Source organism: Sorex fumeus, unplaced genomic scaffold (assembly GCF_029834395.1).
Source record: "Sorex fumeus unplaced genomic scaffold, SorFum_2.1 ptg000061l, whole genome shotgun sequence".
In the NCBI taxonomy this organism is placed as follows: domain Eukaryota; kingdom Metazoa; phylum Chordata; class Mammalia; order Eulipotyphla; family Soricidae; genus Sorex; species Sorex fumeus.
Window position 1 is genome coordinate 36,680,701 of NW_026606118.1, and position 19,173 is coordinate 36,699,873.

Genomic DNA, 19,173 nt, shown 5'->3' on the forward strand with positions numbered 1-19,173 from the left:
GTCCTGTTCTCGTAGGGCCCAGGTCTCTGAGACATATGTTAATGCAGGAAGAACAGTGGAATCAAAGAGATGTGCCCAGAGCCGGAGGTTCTTTGTCCTCTTAGCTATTTCTTCAACGCGCTTGAAGGCGTTCCAAGCCACTCTCTTCCTCCTGCTCAACTCAGCTGCCAGGTCATTCGTCATATTGACTTCTCGACCTAGGTACACATAACTGTTGCGTTTGGAGATGGTCGTTACATTGAGAGTGAATGGAACATTACTAACAAGACTGTTTCTCATAAACACTGTCTTTGTGAGATTCAGCTGGAGTCTGACATTTCCACACTCACGGTTGAAGTTTGCCAGCATTTGTGCTGCTTGGCTAATGTTTGGTGTTATTAGAACAATGTCATCAGCAAAGCGGAGGTGGTGTAGTTGATGACCGTCTATCTTCACTCTCATCCCTTCCCATTCCAGTTGTCACATGATGTTCTCGAGGGTGGCACTGAAGAGTTTCGGTGAAATGGTATCACCTTGCGAACCCCTCTCTGATGTCAATGATCACCTCCCTGGAGAATGGTGAGATCCTGGTTGTGAATCCGCAATACAGCTCACGGAGGATGCTGATGTATTGAATTTCAATGCACTGTTTGGCTAGGGCTTCAATGACCGCTTCCGTCTCAACAGAATCAAAGGTCTTCTTTAAATCAATGAACGTTAAACAGAGCGGCATCTTGAACTCCCGAGAAACCTCAATGAGCTTGGTTATAGTGTGAGTATGGTCAATGGTGCTGAATCCTTTTTGGAACCCGGCTTGCTAGCACAGTTGTCCTTTATCTAGTGTTCTGCCAATACTATTCAGGATGACTTGAGTGAACAGCTTGTAGATGATAGACAATAGGCAGATTGGGTGATAGTTGGCAATATCGTGGATGTCTCCCTTCTTGTACAGTAGTACAGTCCTGCTGGTTTTCCACTGGGACAGAACCTTGCATTCAGACAGGTAGCACGTGAAGAGCTGAGACAGTGTATTGATGAGTACTGATCGCAGATTCTTCAGATGTTCGGGTCTGACCTTGTCTGGGACAGGTGCTGTTCAGTTCTTTACCGATGAAATGGCATGTCAGATTTTGGAAGGGAGAACTTTGAGAATGACATATCCATCCTTCAGAATTTGGTATGTGGGCAGGTAGACGTGGCTATCGAAGAGATCCAAGTAGAAGTCATGGATAATCTTCTCCATTGCCCTTAGGGAAGATGTGAGCGATCCATCATGACGTCAGAGGGCAGTCAACTTGGAATTGTAGTTGACGAAGGACAGGTGGGCATTATGGATGCTTTTCCCAGCTTCTGCTGCATCTGCCAGAACAGCTGCTCTTCTCTCTTTGAGGTCTTCCTTAATCGCATCTCTGCACTGCTTTGCGAGCTTGGACGTCTGCTTGTGATTGCCTGAGGCATGCGCCAAAGCACGTTGGCGAATAAGCTCAAGAGTTTTTGAAGACAGGCTTTTTTTTTTCTCTCTCTCTTGGCATTCCTCGCACAATCATGGAGGTGCTGAACCAGTCGATAGTATTCCTCTTCAATGTTGTCAATGACGGCATTTTTCCATGTTGCAGCAATAGCGTTAAAGAGCTCCCAGATGGTGGTCATTCTGGGAGTTCTCTTCTTAAACTTTAAAGCCCTTTCTCCCTGCTCCGTGAAGTAGAATTTTGCACAAAGGAGACGTGGTCCAATCCTGTTTGGAATTTTGGGACAACAGCGACATCGGTCAGGCAAAACCTTTGATTGAATATGACGTGGTCAATTTTGTTGTGGAACCGTCCACCGGGAGAATCCCATGTCCAACATTTAGATTCAGCCTTCTGGAACTGTGAGTTACTATGGATGGTCTTGGTCGACATGATGAACTCAGTTTCTCAACCTGTTCGTTCCATTCTAGGCCATGGGTCCCGATGTGGGGTTCTTTGGCTGATCTTCTCGGTCCTATCTTGGCATTAAAATCTCCGACAGTGATCTTGTAGAAAGTGTGGTCTTCTTTATAGAAGTTCTTCAGCTCCCTGTAGAACTTCTCAATTTCTCCTTCATCATAATTGGATGTTGGTGAGAAGACAACAAAGATAGAAACTGCCAACAGTGAGCCACATCTATTCAAGTATAATCGTCTGATTTAGGTTGTTAGGCATTTGAACGAATCAATGCTCATGGCCAAGTTCGTGTTGACAAGGACACCGACACCACCGATGCCTCTTTTGTCACATGTTCCAAGGAACAGTTCTTCTCCAGTGTCCAAAACGGCGTGATGTGGTTGATGCCTTCTTGTCTCGGTCAGACCAATGATGTTGTACTTGATCTTTTGCGCTTGTACCATCAGGTCCTCGATGGATGCATCTGATGCCAGTGAACGTGCCTTGAAAGTACAGACAATCATTTTTGTCTTTCTTCGTTTTGGCAGCCTAGTTTGGCCTTGAGATTTTATCAGCCTCTCCTTCCTCATCCTTTCAACACTGCCATATTGGTGACTCCTTCAGGGTCAGGGGAATGAGACCCGTTGCAGTTACTGGTTTTTGCATATCACAAAATCACAATCACAAATCATCCTGTTATTCGTCGATTGCCTCGAGCAGGCCCCAGTAACGTCTCCTTCATCCTAGCCCTGAGATTATATTCAAGGCTCTTTAGGAGAATGAGACTCATCATTGTTACTGGTATTTGGCATATTGGGCATGCCACGGGGAGTTTGCCAGACTCTGCCGTGTGGGCAGGCTACATTCGGTAACCTGCCAGTTTGTCCAAAGTAGGAATGAGATAATAAGATGTCATAATAAGTTGTTCCAGGAGCTGGTTTTTATAGTCTCTGAGTCTTGGCCGTTGATGGGATTACATGGCGCCAGGGGGCCAGTTGGTGGGTGTGACCCCCGCCTACTGGAATTTGGAGGATTTGGGTGGAGGATGCTCGGCCCAAATCCTAGTAGGCTTGGAGATCTCGGCCCCAGTTTTGGCATATGGAATACACAATGGATAGCATGTCAGACTCTGCCCTGCGGGCAGAATACTCTAATTAGCTTGACAGGCTCTCTGAGAGGGATAGAGGCTTTTGTGGTGTCCTCTAATCACCCTTGTAGGTGTTCCCATAGTTCAAACCATATTTGAATCCTATCAAATATGGTGCGGCAATCCTGGAAGATGTGTATTAAGTGTCTTATGATGTGTCTGGAAAGTGTTCTGGAGCATGGCGGCGGCTGGGTAAAAAAACAGGTGACTGAAAAAAGGGAAAATGATGCATAAGGTCATTGTATAGAAATGAGCAAGGTTCGACATAGATATGTTGTTGCACAATATAAATTTTGGTAAAGTGGTATTCACTGGTGAGTAGATGGAGAGTCACAGCAAACAGTGACTATATTTATAGATTGTAGGACATAGGAATGGAGTAAACAAGTTAATGATATGAAGGAAATGGGCCAGAATGATAGCACAGCAGGTAGGGTGCTTGCCTTGCAAGTGGCTGACCAGGACCCATATAGACCCCTAGCCTGCAGACCCAGGAGTAAGCCCTGAGCAACACCTAAAACAAGACCAAAACAAAGAAACAAAGATATAAAGGAAAGTATACCAATGTCTTCCAATTCATAATTCACTAAAATGTCTAAATTATTTTCTCCATACAGATTTTCTGCTCTTTTTATTTTATTTATAACAGTCTCAAAAGTTAGTCAGGCAACCTATACCATGTAGATAGTTACTGGCGGACACCAAGAAATCTATTTCTATCATTTTTCCAGTATCCAATTTCGGCAGGAGTAGCCATATGACTCAGAGTAGAACCAGAGCATTCTGTTCTGACTACATGTCTATCCTGTTAGAGATAGTGCTTTTTTTTTTAAAGAAACTGAAAGGGCCACTGATAGATAGTGAATAATACCTGCATTTGTTGGCTTTTATCTGGAAAAAGAGCAAATGAAATGGAAGATTCTTAATTGTTAGTGCTCTGCGTATAAAAAATGGTAGTAAACATATTCATTCATGACACACTCCATTTCCTATAAGGGTCCTATAAACAGATTTATTAAACCAATATTATAAAACTGCAATACAAACACATAATGTTTAAGGTGAATGCTTTCAAGTTCTAAACCAATGATCTGACATCATTTAAAAATAAAACATAGAATATTCTAGCAAAGCATGGCTCTAAAATTTTGTAGTCTCATTTTAGTCACTAAGATATTAATATTTTAAATTCTAATCCTTCCAAATATACTTTTCATGTAAATTGATTTTTTCTTTGCCTATCGCAATTATCTTAGAAAAACTTCTCTTGATTTCATTTCTTGCACTAAAATAAAATCTCTAGACATATAATCAAATATATAGTTTTGAAAATAAAACCAGTGTCATTAAAACTTGATATTCATATGAATTGACAAAGAATAGTAGAGGAGTTATTTATTTCTATAGCAACTCCAATTTTGGGTTTTTAATTGAATTTTATTTTTTTTAAAATAATGAAACATTTGAAATAACTAAGCAATATATCAGCTAGAGTGAAGAAACTTCAAAGCACATTATTTGGTCAAAACTATTACATGTGTTGTAATAGCAGAAACTAGATGATCAGGCTAATTATTAAGAAGAATATTGGATCCAAAGAACTTTGCTATTCTTGTCCCCCAAGTTTTAAATCAGTAATTCTGATCCTTCACTTTCAACATAAGAAAATTAAAATTATAATAATCTGACCTATCTTATTTATACTTTCCAGTTATTTGGCTCTTGTTGCTTCTTAATCTATCCTTCTTATACTCTAATCCCATTTTTTTCCTAAGAAAGATTCTGGAACCACCTAAACCAAAACGAATTTAGAGACCAGAGCAATAGCACAGCTGTAGGATGCTTGCCTTTCACAAGGCCAACTGTGGTTCAGTCCCCAGCATCTCCTAGGGTCCCCTGAGCACCACTAGGAGTAATTCCTGAATACAAGCCAGGAGTAACCCCTGAGAATCACTGGTGGGGCCTCAAAACCAAAGCAAATAAACAAACAAATTTGTAACTTTCTCAAAACGTTTAGGTGGGTGGAAGGTGACTATAAAGAAGAAATGTAGATTTTATAAAGAAAGAAAAACTCATAAAACTGTCACTATCACTATCACTATCACCCCGTTGTTCATCGATTTGCTCGAGCAGGCACCAGTAATGTCTCCATTTATCCCTGTCACGTGCTAGTGTAGCCCGATGGCATACTGGGGGCTCTTTCAGGGTCAGGGGAATGAAGACTATCATTGTTACTGCTTTTGGCATATTGAGTATGCCATGGGTAGTTTGCCAGGCTCTGCTGTGCAGGCAGATACCCTGGGTAGCTTGTTTTGGGGCAGCCTCTAATCACCTTTACAGGTGTTTCCAGTCAGGTACATATTCGGGCATGATACTCTCATTAGCCTGCCGGGTTCTCTGAGAGCGAGAACTAGGCAATAAGAGGTTGCGCAGCCACAAATTCTGTATATGCATAATATATGCAAATGCCATAAAAACTGTATCAATGAAAATTTAGAATTAGCTGATTTTAAATGAAAACACATACAAGACAGAGTGTATCTATTTGTTCTTCCAGAAAGGAAGGGCAAATGTATGTGATTTGGTTTGAGTTGTACTATGAGTAAAGAAACAGAATAATTGATAATAAAATTCAACCTAATTCTGGTATTTGCAAGTTTTACAGACCAAGGAAATAAAAACCTCATGTTATAATCCAGAGGCTTTTTTTTAGATCTCTAGAACTTCTTCCTTACTCAGTTTTCATCTCTAGTAGATACAGACAATTTACATTCTCTGCCTTTTCTCCAAGTCTCACAGCCACCAAATTTAAGTCTTCCTGTCTTGTGACTGAAAACTCTGCTTGCTTGCTTGCTTGCTTGCTTTCTTTCTTTCTTTCTTTCTTTCTTTCTTTCTTTCTTTCTTTCTTTCTTTCTTTCCTTCCTGCTTGCTTGCTTGCTTGCTTGCTTGCTTTTTGGATCACACCCGGCGATGCACTCCTGGTTCTGCACTCAGGAATTACCCCGGGAGGTACTCAGGGGACCATATAGGATGCTGGGAATCAAACCTGGATCGGCCACGTGCAAGGCAAATGCCCTATCCACTGTGCTATTGCTCCAGCGCCTGAAAACTCCGGTTTCAATGGAACTGGAATGAGTGACTTTTGCCCCACGTTTCCACCAACTCATCAGTCACACCCACAAGCCACCTCTGGCCCGTGCCAGATAATCTCATCAACAGCCAGGATCCAGAGACTCATTGTCTTTCTCTCTCAGAAGAGAGCATAAAACAACACTGCCATAGCCAAGCTGCAAGACCACATGCCAGCCTGTTTAATTTGAAGCGCCCCAGAGAGGGGCAGGTAAGGCCCCTCCCCACCCCAAGAGACCCAGCCTGAGCAGCCGACAACCTCCAAAACTCAACTGTCTCCACACTCATGGCGACTCTCCCCATGCTCAGACCTAGCCTCACCCATGAGTAAATGTATCCCTGAACATCTCATACCTAACACCATTCATACTTGAAGAGTAGCACACCACATTTGATGTGATTTGAAGCAGGAATTTTAGAGGGAAAAATATATTCACAGATATGCATATACATATATGTATGCACACACAAGGCTCAACCCCTAACAACATATCAATAATCTCTGATAGAAGGGTTTAATGGCCCCTGGGTAAAATACAACAATCTTCACACACTCTCTTCTAAGGAAAGTTCTTTGGAGCTTTTTCAGTGGTTTATTCATAACAAACAATACAAAATAAATTATTTTGGTTTTGTTTTGGGACAGGGATTGGGGTTCAGGATGTATACATCCAAAATATGGTGGTGGGAAGGTGTAATGGTGCCGGGATTGGTGTTTGAATATTAAATATGATCAAATATTATGAACTGTAGCAGTGTTCTCCTGTTGTTCATCTATTTGTTTGAATGGGCACCAGTTCTCATGAGACTTGTTGTTACTATTTTTAGCATATCAAATACGCCACAGGGAGCTCGCCAGGCTCTGCCATGCATGGGGGATACTCTCAGTAGTTTGCCAGGCTCTTCGAGAGGAATCAAACTTGGATCGGCCGCCTGCAAGGCAAACGCCCTACCCACTATGCTATTGCTCCAGCCCAATTATTGTGAACTACCTTATAAAAATTAAATTAAATTAAAAAAAGTCTTCCTGCACATTTACTTCAAGCTCTGGCCTTCCTTGCCCTTCTTATTAGGACATATTTATAGACCAATGTCCAGGAATGGATTTGACAAAGACAGGACTTATACAAGAAAGGAAAGAGATAGTAGTAAAGGCAGCCTCTGAGCAAACATACTTGACCACGTAATTTCCTTTTGTTGCTAATTAATTTGCATTGCACAAGGTATAAAATAACTAGACATAATTATAATTAGAGTCCACTTAAAATATACATTTACTTGTACTTAACATGTTCCTGGAACTTTGATAAAAATGGATTAAGATTTAATTAAGTTAGAATTCTGAACGTGCTATGGAATATTCCAAAATAAAGCTGTTATGCTATTTATTTAATAATAAATGTCTTTTTATATAGAACTTCAATCATTAAAAAGGTGATACAGTAAAATAATACCATGAGAGTAATTGAAAAATGTGGGCTCAAATTTCTTTCTGATTCAGAAAGACTGTTCAAAAGGCTAAAGGTTTTGCAGGCAGGGGGCAAGGACTGGATCCCTGGCATGAAGTGGTTCCCCTGACTTTGGAGAGAATCCAAAGTACAGAGCTGGGAGCATCTCCTGACCACTACTGTGTGTAACTCTGAAAATAATCAAAAACGCCCTAACACTTTTAACATGTTAAAATGAAGATAATCTTTCCTTTATACAAATGATAGGAGGTATACATTAATGTACATATAAGAAACTAGCATAACTATTAGAAATTATGATAAAACAATTTATATTAGTATGATTAATTTTCTATTTTTGCCAATTTTGAATAACATTGAAAACTCCCTTTTGAACTGGATGATTTTATGCATTTTAATAATAATGCTTTAATTGAATACTCATAGTACTAAATATGTATATGTTTATTTTTTACTAATATGAATAGGGAATAAATACCTTGAAATAGCTCCTTGTCACAATGGTGAAATTTGTAAAACTGCTATTAATTTTGAAAGGAATTAAATGGAATATATTGTCAAATTGTTACATAGATAAAATCTGCAATTTTTTTCTATACTATGACATGGTAGTTCATGATAAGCTACTACTTGGACAATTTTATTGAATCTTCTGATTTCTTCCTTTACCAGGAAAAGAACTATCCTGCCTTATGTATTTCATTATAAAATATATTATTTAATCCATTAGCAACATATTTCCTGGGGCCAGAAAGAGTAAAGTGGGCAGGTCTCTGTCCCATGAAGTTCCCAGGGTCCCACGAGGGACCGATTTTACCCATTTAGTCCAAAATGAATTTTTTTCAATGAAATAGATTTTGTTTGTCATTCACAGACATACATAAGAAAAGACATATTCTAGAATGTGGATTCAAAAGGAGTATATCTTTAATAATAAAAGAAAAATAATTTAAACCAAACTAAAAAATAACTCCTGTACAATACATTGGTTAATAGCAATATAATGTTATATCTTTTTTCGTAATTTAACATAATAGCACAGAATCCTAATATTTTAGTAATTACAAGTGTAATACATACACAATCTAGGAGATTTTCTGGTATAGCATAAGACTGAATATTTGGAAGATCATGATATAAGAGAAAAACAATTATTAACTTGAAAGAACTGGAGACATCACTGCTTATCAGGTAATATACTGATTCAATATTATCAGACTTGGGAATATATTTTTAAATTTTATGTGAGTGCCATACATTTTACACAATGTTATCTATTCCTAAGTAATATAACTTATTTTAGGTAAAGAAAAAAATAAAGGAGAGATTTAGAAGTGAATAAAATTGAACATTCACTCTAACATTATAATGTTATAACTGTAAAAACCCTTAGTATTTCTAGTCTTCTAATATACTATTCTCTTCCTTGTTCCTTATTCTCTGCACATTCCACAAAACCTCAACTAGGTATTTTATCGATAATTTCTCGTCCAAGAGCAGAGCAGTATTAATTCATCTAGTGTTATTAATTTATGTTCTTTCTATCATCAATTTGTTCCAAGCTTCATATCCATCAGCAAGATGATTTTTATCTCCATAGACAATCAATTCAATAAAGACTGGCTACAAATTGCAAATGTGCACACAAGGGCAAATTTACTTTTAACAAATATATATTCAAATGCTAAAAAGCAAAACAAATTGCTCCTGGCAAATTCAGACTCCCTTAAGGCAAGGACAGCATAAAAATGGCAAGGAGCGGCACTAAGTCATTTATGACTAGAACTCACAAACTGGCTTGTACTGAAATGAACCAAGTAACAAATTAGAAATACGGAGGGTAATACTGCCCTCACCATTTTTATTCCTTCTAACTTCAGGCAACACAGAGAGAGAAATGACTAAATCTCTGTTTTAATAGCTGCTGTCAAGAGTTTTGCTCTGTAGGGCTATTTCAGCAGTTCCTGGTGGTAATATATGGCATTTCCCTGATTAACAGCCATTTTATAACTGGTGTAATTGGCCACAAATCAGGAGAATGTCATAATGTAGCAAGAAAACATTCCCATCTCCGTCAGAGCCTTGGCTTGGATTTCTGGAGGAATTATTATTTGAGTAGTTTGTGGATTTTCATTACTTTAAATAATGTACTACCTGAAGTACAGAAAAGACATTTAAACTAATGAGCACTTCTGTCTCCTAACACTTTCTACCATGACTTTTCTTAGATTTATTTTTCTTGAAAAAAAATCCCTAACATGGAATTTTTCTTAATTTTTATAATACCAGTGCTTGTGGAGACATAAAGGCAAGTGCAGGGTTGGGTGCAAGATGAATAACATTTACCTTACGCTTATTTATTTTTGACAGTGAGGAATTAAACCCAGAGCCTCCACCATGGAAAATGTTCTGCCCCTGAGCCACATTCTCACCCTGCTCAATAGGAAACAAAACAAAACTTCCCTCAGTATTTCTGATAAGATCAAAACATCTCAAGGCTGTATTTTAGAAAATAATAATATTGCACTGTAGCATTGTTGTCCCATTGTTCATCAATTTGCTCTAGCGGGCAACAGTAATGTCTCCACTGTGAGGCTTGTTGTTAATGTTTTTGACATATCGAATATGCCACAAGTAGTTTGTCAGGCTTTGCTGTGGGGGCGGGATACTCTTGGTAGCTTGCCGGGCTCTTCGAGAGGGGTGGAAGAATGGAACCCAGGTTGGCTGCATGCAAGGCAAATGCCCTACCCGCTCTGCTATCGCTCCAACCCAGAAAATAATAATAAAATAAAAAACCAATGATTAACTAAGATATATATTATATATATATATTATACCAATGACTAACTATTTTACATATATATATATATATATTATCTGGCCCTATACTTACATGTCTTACCTCATTTGCTTCAGCTCATCACAGGTCTGGGCAAGGATATTGGAGGGTAAGCGGTGAGCACAATGTCATAAGATCAGCTAAGTCTTTTCAATAGGAAAACTGATTAAGGGGTTTTTTTAATAGTCATCCTATAGGTATAATAAGACCAATATCCTTCCCAGAATTATGCATATCGGAGGGGTCTTATTTTATCTGTAATAAAAATCTCAAAGCATTTTACTATCAGAGTGGCATCTGTAATGTGGGGATGACTTATAAAACATATCACTCCCTCTTGGAGGCTAAATGATCATTAGTTTAAAGAATGACAAAGATTATGAAAGTGCTTTGTAAGGTCAGTAGTAGCATTTCTCACTCCTTTATTTTAAAGAAAAAAATTTTGTTATTTTATTTTATTTTAAAAAAATAATTCTGGGGCTGGAGAGAGAATGCAGCATTATGCCTTATATGCATCTGACCAGTCTTTGATCCTCAATATCACATAAGATCCACTGAGTACCACCAGGAGTAAACTCTGTGTATAGACAGGGGTAGCCCCCAAACAAACAAACAAACAAACAAAAAAAACAAGCAGAAGCCCTCAAAAGAAAAAGTTTTGCTAGTTTGACGTAGTACTGCAATATAATTGGCCATGTCATAGGATGTTCAAAAGAATATCCTATGCATCTCCCCAAGAAGGTAGATGTGGTAGCTTGTCAAATCTATGGAAAAGGAAATGCAAATTAGAGTGTTAGCTTCTTCTGAGCTAAATTTTTAAGCTTTGCCAAAAGGCAGAATAATAAGGAAACATGATGAAGCATTACAATGAGAAGAAATAACACCATGGAGCACTGAGACTTGAAATGGTAGCAGATTTTGGAGAGGCCATGAATTTTTTAGTAAGTTTCAGGAGATGGAAGCAAGCCAGCAAAGGTAAAAAGTAAAACCAGGGATAAAAACAGCATACAATTCAAATAAGAACCAAGAGACATTTCAATGAAATAATAAATATAAAAGCTTATCTAGAGAGCAACTCTACTGAATAATACATTTTTTTAAAAAGAAACCTGAACCCCACTATATGCCAGGGTATTTTGTGCACTTTGGTTTCTGAATTAGAAATAAAATACATGAAAAAAAAGTCTTTTTAAAGTGTGAAAACTTTTTAAGAAGTGTGACTCAGTAACAAAATCGACAGTTTTACAAGGACATTTGTCATATATCTGCTTAAACCATGCCTATGTGATGTTTCTTCTCAAGCCAACATAAAGTAGGGTGCAGTGTTCTTACAAACTTATCACAGTTTAATTCCAATGTTACTCTATACATAGGTAAAGTGCTGCTATGGAAGTTAGATTCAAATTTTAATGAAGTGTTACAAAATGAGATCTGAAGACAAGATATCTTGTTAAAGCTATTTACGTTAAAGCCATATAATGAAAATCATCACGATTCCTACTGAAATAGTTTAACAGAAGACTATCTAGCCCATCAAACAGAAAATAATTAACAAAAAAACAAGATACTGACCTTTCACATCATTTGCTAACTTTCTGGCTTCATTAAGAATCCCAAAACTTTTCTGGAGAGAGGTTTTGGCATCTTCCTTTAATAAACCCTGAGGACCTGTTGCCTAGGGGCAGATAAAAAAAGATATTACAGACTTAAAATCACAGAGTAATGGAGTTGAGATGTGTAGATGGCAGTATACAGACAGCATTTGGTTTCAAAAAAGTTCTTAAACTATAGATTTGAATGATAAGTTATCAACAAACATGATAAGTTATCAAAAAAACAAAATGGAGATCACTGGAAAAGAGAATCAGAACTGGAGCAGAGCCCTTAGGAGTTCCAACCTTCAAGTGACAGGTAGACAAATGAGGCAAGCACAGTGACCAAAATTCCAGAGAGGACAAAGAAAAACCATAGTGTGAAATTGTAGAAATCAAGAGATATGAAAGTGAGTTAAAGTATAAGTGGATGCTCTCAGTGTTTCCAGGATATAAAACTGGCCAGTTTTATCCATGATGAAGAATGATCAACACATTTAGAATGATCAATCAAATTAAGAAGCACATACTTTACACTTCAGTTTGAGGAAAAAAGGAGACCATTTTTTGCCTCCCAGATTTTCAAATAAGAATATTCTTTTACCATGTATGCCAGTCAACCATGACAAAGCAAAAATCTTCTAAGTGGCAATCTATGCTACAATTACTTCCTAGCAAAAATAAATTTGTGGAGTCTTAGATTAAAAGAAGTGACAGTAATAGAATCATATGAGGGGAAAGAGTACTTAACTTGAATGTCTGATTATCTATTTTAATAATGTTTGTTCCTCAGCAATCATACACTATATATTTATTATATCACGAGATAGGGCTGGAGTGATAGCACAACAGGTAGGGAGTTTGTCTTCCACCCAGCCGACCCAGCTGACCTGGGTTTGATTCCTCTGCCACTCTCGGAGATCCTGGCATGCTACCAAGAGTATCTCGCCCGCATGGCAAAGCCTGGCAAGCTGCCCGTGACATATTCGATATGCCAAACATAGTAACAACAAATCTCATAATGGAGACGTTAATGGACCAGTTTGAGCAAATTGATGAACAATGGGAGGACAGTGCTACAGTGCTACCAAGAGATAAATCAAATAGGATCTTTATGTTTAAAATATAAATTAGAAAAGTATTTCAAGGTATGAGAACGGTTAGAGACTGCTAAGCATTTACTTTTAAGTTTATAAATCTGAACTCAGACTATTCATGAACATAATGCTCTTTAGATATCTGCTGTGCTTTAAACATATAGTTTAACCAACTACATTATTTAAACATTAAAATAAGAATGATTATAGAACTTGTTAGTGTTTAAATAAAATTTTCTTTAGGGTATTATACCAGCTTCTTATGTTAGGGCGCAGATCGTGATCTCCCTTTAACGACAAAGAGACTCCAGAGACTGCAAACAGCAAGCAAGGTTTATTGTAAGACTGGCTAGCCAGGGTCAAGCCGCCTACACAGACACGCAGGTCAGTTAGGTGAGGCAAGACCCTGAACCTCTTCAAAGGGGATCTTATATAGGCCTTCACTGGCCGTTACAGCAAAGCCCGCGCATTTCATAGCCAATAGATTTGTAACAACATATGCTTTCTTAACCAATCCAATTAAGGGTACATCACTTCCTAGCCTATAGTTTAAAGATCAGCATTTTGCGTCGGTGCTTAGGAACTGACAGGTTTTTAAGGCAGTCCTGGGTCTTGCAACATGGGTCTTATGAGAAACATCCAGTTATCTGGTCTGACCCCCACCCTTCGAGTACCTGTATCTGAATTCCTTGCTCAGGGGTAGAAAAACTAGTTATTTTGCAGTGCAGGCTCCTATAAAGCGGATCTGAAAAAGCTTATCTAGACCTGTTCCTTGAAAAACAAGTTATTTTGCAATGCAGGTTCCTATTAAGCTAAGCTAAATTAATTCTGGTGGTAGTCCATTTTGGGCCTGTCCCTTACACTTATATATAAATAATCATTTTCTTTTAGAATAGATTGATTATATAATACTTTAAATCTAGTAAGGACATACTAAACACATCTACCCAAATAAAAAGGGAAATTGTTTATTTTTATTTGACACATGAAAAACAAGTTGTCAGACAAACCTGTAAAATGATGCAAAATAAATGCAAAATAAAATAATGTCTTTAATTGAGAACACACAAATTATCAGTCTTATCGTTTCCTTTGTGAATTAGGTACAGTAACATCACCCAAGTACCATTTATCTTGACAAGAAAAAAGATCACTATAAATAACTCAACTCTAGTTTATCTTCCTTACTACTACACTTAGCTTCTTAATTTATTTCAAATTTACATGTCATTCTTACTCCCTTTGAGGTTTTCTGAATCAAAACAGATTAGAGGTCACTTTTTACAAAGAAAGAAGGACACTGATATTCTAAATAGGCCACCTGAAAAGAGCTTAAGTGGCAACTGACAATGTCTGACAAGGACGACAAAGAAATCTGAAAGTAGAGAGAATTTTAAAAGTTCTGGAGTCATATTCTTATCTATTCCTGGTATAGTCAGTCTTATCAAAATTTAAGCATTTTAAGAGATGTATAAATCACTGGTTTAAATTTGTATTTTCCTTGTTACTAACAATATTGAATATTGAAGTGTCTGCTTAAATCTCTTCTTCCATTTTCTAAAGTTGTTTTTATTGTCTTGAAAAATATGCATAAGCTGAATACAAATATTTTGTCAGATATATAATTAAAAAATATAAACTAGTTTGTATTTCATCTTTATATTTGAATTTGACACCACTGTCATTTTTTTCATTTATATCCATAATGGTGTATAATTTTCTTGTTTACAAATCAATAATCTTTGCTTCATAGAAATAGGTGGGGCTTGTTTCTTTTCTTCAGTCACTGAATAACTTGTTATTTCTTCCTTTGAAGTTTGGAAGAACTCACCAATGAACTTACCTGGAACTTAGTCTATATACATATTTGTACAATGATTTTAAAATACATATTCAACGCTAATGAATTTAGGGCTATTCAAGTTACTGGTTTGTGAGTTAGCTTTGGTAGATTTTTGATTTTCAAAGATCTTGTCAATTGCACCTAAGTTAATAAATATATTTTATAAAGTTGTCCATGATTTTTCTTATTACCCTTTATTATCACTAGAAGGTGAGTGCAACACCTCCTTTAGTCTTGGGATTGGAAACAGATGACCTCTTTGAATTTTCTGATTAGCTTGGTTGACAGATTATCAAGGTACTGACTCTACACTGGGTTCTTGCACCTTCACCTCGTAATATGACTTACCCGAATAAAATCTATATTCTTGTAGATTTCATGCTGTGCATTTCCTATCTTTTCACATCTAAACAGTCTCTGCTTTTTGCTTCCAGGTATCTTATCTTTCCTGTTTTTCAGGAAGCCGATTATTTATTCAATCACATATTGTTAAGATATAAGAAAAGCTTCATATATATGGATGAATAGAAGACAAGATGGAAATAAGGGAAAAAAAAAAGAAAAATGGTAGCGAAGTTTGACATATTTATGGGGAAACAAGTTGTTTCTTTGTACAGTACTGTAGAGTTTATAAAGAACACTATGGAAAAATTAGACTTCTGGAGTCAATTTATAGAGGCTAGAATGTCAGACTAAGGAAAATGGAAAATAAGCAATGTGGAGTCATTGAAAGGTTTTTTTAAAATATGAGTGAAAAATCATAGTTTTACTTTAGGAAGATGAACTGAAAATTTTGTTTTAGAGGAAAAGAGCCACCGATTGGTTAAAGTAAAGTAAAGGCCCTCCCGTTGATCATCGATTTGCTCGAGCGGGCCCAGTAACGTCTCCATTGGAAACTTTGTTGTTACTGTGTCTGGCATATTGAATACGTCACGGGGAGCTTGCCAGGCTCTGCCGTGTGGGCAAGATACTCTTGGTAGCTTGCTGGGCTCTCTGAGAGGGGCAGAGGAATCGAACTCAGGTCGGCCATGTTGACTGCGTGCAAGGCAAACGCCTTACCCGCTGTGCTATCGCTCCAGCCCGATTGGTTATTGTAATAGAAATAGAGAAAAGTAAATTATAACCTCAGTTTGTGGCAATAGAAATGACAGGTTCAAGTTCAAGAGATAAGAGGGAAGAAAGTACGTCTTAATTTTTAAGAAACATTCCAAAATATTATAGTTGATCACATACAACTATCTGTTATAAGCAGAATGCCAACAATCTAGGTTTAAAATACAAGTTTCTCATATGATAAAAGACTAAACTATAGATGAAAAAAAAAGTTTGAACTCATTGGAATTTGAAAAAATCCTCTTCCAACATTGCTTAGTAAGTCACTGGAGCACATCAACAATATTAGGACAGGTGATGAAGCAGCATTTCCAATCTAATTATACTGCATACATATTCATAAGCAGCCTATCTGAGTTTCTGAGCTGTGTCTACAGCATATGTGAAATATAAATGAGGTTCTTAGAGTTCAAGATAATTTGTTTCTTGCTTATCAGATAGTGCTTTTAAAAATAAAACTTAATTTTTCTTGGTGCATGTGTATATATTTGTATACATTTAATTTAACTAGTTGATATAGTCTAAATATCAAATGTTTTTATTAGTTAATATTGTGTGGAAAGTTTGATATAATTATAATTACCAAGAAAAAGAGAAGAAAAGATACAGAAAAAGACAAAATAATGAAGCCTATAAAAATTTAACAGAGTGCTTGGCCAGTAATTAAATTTTAATGTGTGTGGTTTTCTTCTTCTCATTGCTAAATATTCATGGTGACACTTGTTAAAGCATCGTATCATTGGATTAATAGATGAATGAATTGATTGATTTATGAGGCTGAAGGTTTTTAATTGTCAAGCACTGGAATAAATTCTGCTTATTGAAAGATGGAAGGGCTGTGCTTTTACTAAAGAAACAATAGTGTAGTGAGACAAACAGAAAATGGCTTGCAAAGAAAATGATGACTGCCATAATGGATCACAGAAAGACCTAAGTGTGTGGTTTACAGAGGATGCCATATCAGCAGATAATAGGTGAAACTGAAGTTAAAATTATAAAGCATATCTATAACCTAGTGATTTTTATTAAAGTGGGAAAGTTTAAAAGGCATTGGTGATATTGTAACCTGTATCACATTTTAAATATAATTTATCATTTTTTTTTGTTTTTATTTTGGCTGCACGCAGCTGTCTCCAGGACTTGTTCCAGGCTCTTTGCCTGGAACATACCCTAGGTCCTATTGTCACAAAAATAAATAGTAGGGCACATTAGACTGCTATAAAAATTAGGCAGAACCTTTTAAAGATACAATAAAATAAAAATAAATAATATAATCTAGTTTTATATATATTAAAAATAAAATTTTGAGAGCATGATATTCTAATTAATATTTTAAGTTGCAAAGCTTGAAAAAGATTCATTTATATAAAACAATTTGTAGAGGAAAAGATTATATAAATAATATTATATAAATGGTTATTTTAGGTTGTTGAGATTGTGCAGTTAAATTTTTTTCTCTCATCTTTATTAATATGAATCACTTACTCTGTGCTTAGCTAACCTTTAAGACCTCCTAGTAATAATGCTAGAAATTTCTCTAATGAGAAAGTTCTCTGATCTTGTGTGTTAATGCAAAATAACTAGTCTATTTTATTAAAAGCAAAACCATTTGGTAAAGATAGAGAAAAAACTATATTTTAGTAGCATGCTTATTGTAGAAATCAAACCTTAGTTTTGCAGAGGTGTTAAACTTTTGGGGGAAGCAAGGATGCAAAATTCTGCCTTTAAAGGCACTAGTTACCAAGCAAAATCTTAATTATGTACTTATTCCTGATGGTTCATCTCTGTCCAAAACTGTAAGGAAGTTATTCTCAAGCTCACAGCGCCTCAAACAAGAGAGCAATTGAGGGCCTCTTTGGGGATAACAGGATTCTATAATTTTAGTATCCTCAACCAAAATTCTGTAGTGTCTTACTAAAAACCAAGAAAACTGAATCTTCTTCTCATCAACTATTGCCTAAATAGGAGTGACCCTATCCAGTTATTGTAAACATCACACTGTAAAACTTAATGGGATTTCTAGTTGAGTTCATCTCTCCAAGATATAACCAGCTCCATCGACATCTTCCTATAATCACTCTGACAAAGTCAACAAAACTATCCTATGAAGCCATGAAGGAGTTGAAAAGCATAAAAAACTAAAAGCTAAGTTATATGTCTGTTGACTTTGAGCATTTTGATAGCACAGTGGGTAGGGAGTTTGCCTTGCATGTGGCTGACCTGTGTTCGATTCCTCTATCCCTCTTGGAGATCCTGGCAAGCTACCGAAAGTATCTCGCCCACACCCGCCCGCACGGCTGAGTCTGGCAAACTCCCCATGGCATATTCAATATGCCAAAACCAGTAACAACAAGTCTCACAATGGAAATGTTACTGGTGCCCGCTTGAGCAAATCGATGAACAACAGGAGGACAGTGCTACAGGTGGCTAGTAAAAGGAGAAATTAAAACCTTTTTTGGGCTGGAGTGATAGCACAGTGGTAGGGCGTTCGCCTTACAAGCGGCCAACACGGCCGACCCGAGTTCGATTCCTCCGCCCCTCTCAGAGAGCCCGGCAAGCTACCGAGAGTATTTGATATGCCAAACACAGTAACAACAAAATCTCCAATGGAGACGTTACTGGGCCCGCTCGAGCAAATCGACGATCAACGGGAGGGCCTTTAGGGCTGGAGCGATAGCACAGCGGGTAGGGTGTCTGCCTTGCACGCAGCCAACATGGCCGACCAGAGTTCGATTCCTCCGCCCCTCTCGGAGAGCCCGGCAAGCTACTGAGAGTATTTGATATGCCAGACACAGTAACAACAAAGTCTCCAATGGAGATGTTACTGGACCCGCTCGAGCAAACCTTTTTTTCTTTATCAAAAAGTAAAAGGAACAAAAGCTGATGCTGTGACTATTGATCTTAAACTCACAGCTGGCCTTGGGCCAGGAAAAGCTTTTCTCCTCCAGGGCCTAATGTTTTTGTCTCATTTATCTGATTTGCTTTTCAGACTGACAACTCTAAAACCCAATAAACCATTGCCTGGGCTCTATTTAATAATAAGTTACCATGAACTTTCACA

General features: G+C 37.2%; 1 protein-coding gene across 1 annotated transcript in view; it reads right to left on the reverse strand.

Moving 5' to 3' along the window:
• Positions 1-19,173, reverse strand: part of LAMA2 (laminin subunit alpha 2) — a 647,398-nt gene that overhangs the window by 87,894 nt on the left and 540,331 nt on the right. The window contains exon 41 of the mRNA XM_056126014.1: positions 12,040-12,142. Coding sequence (XP_055981989.1) covers positions 12,040-12,142 — 103 coding nt within the window. The remainder of the gene's footprint in view (positions 1-12,039; positions 12,143-19,173) is intronic.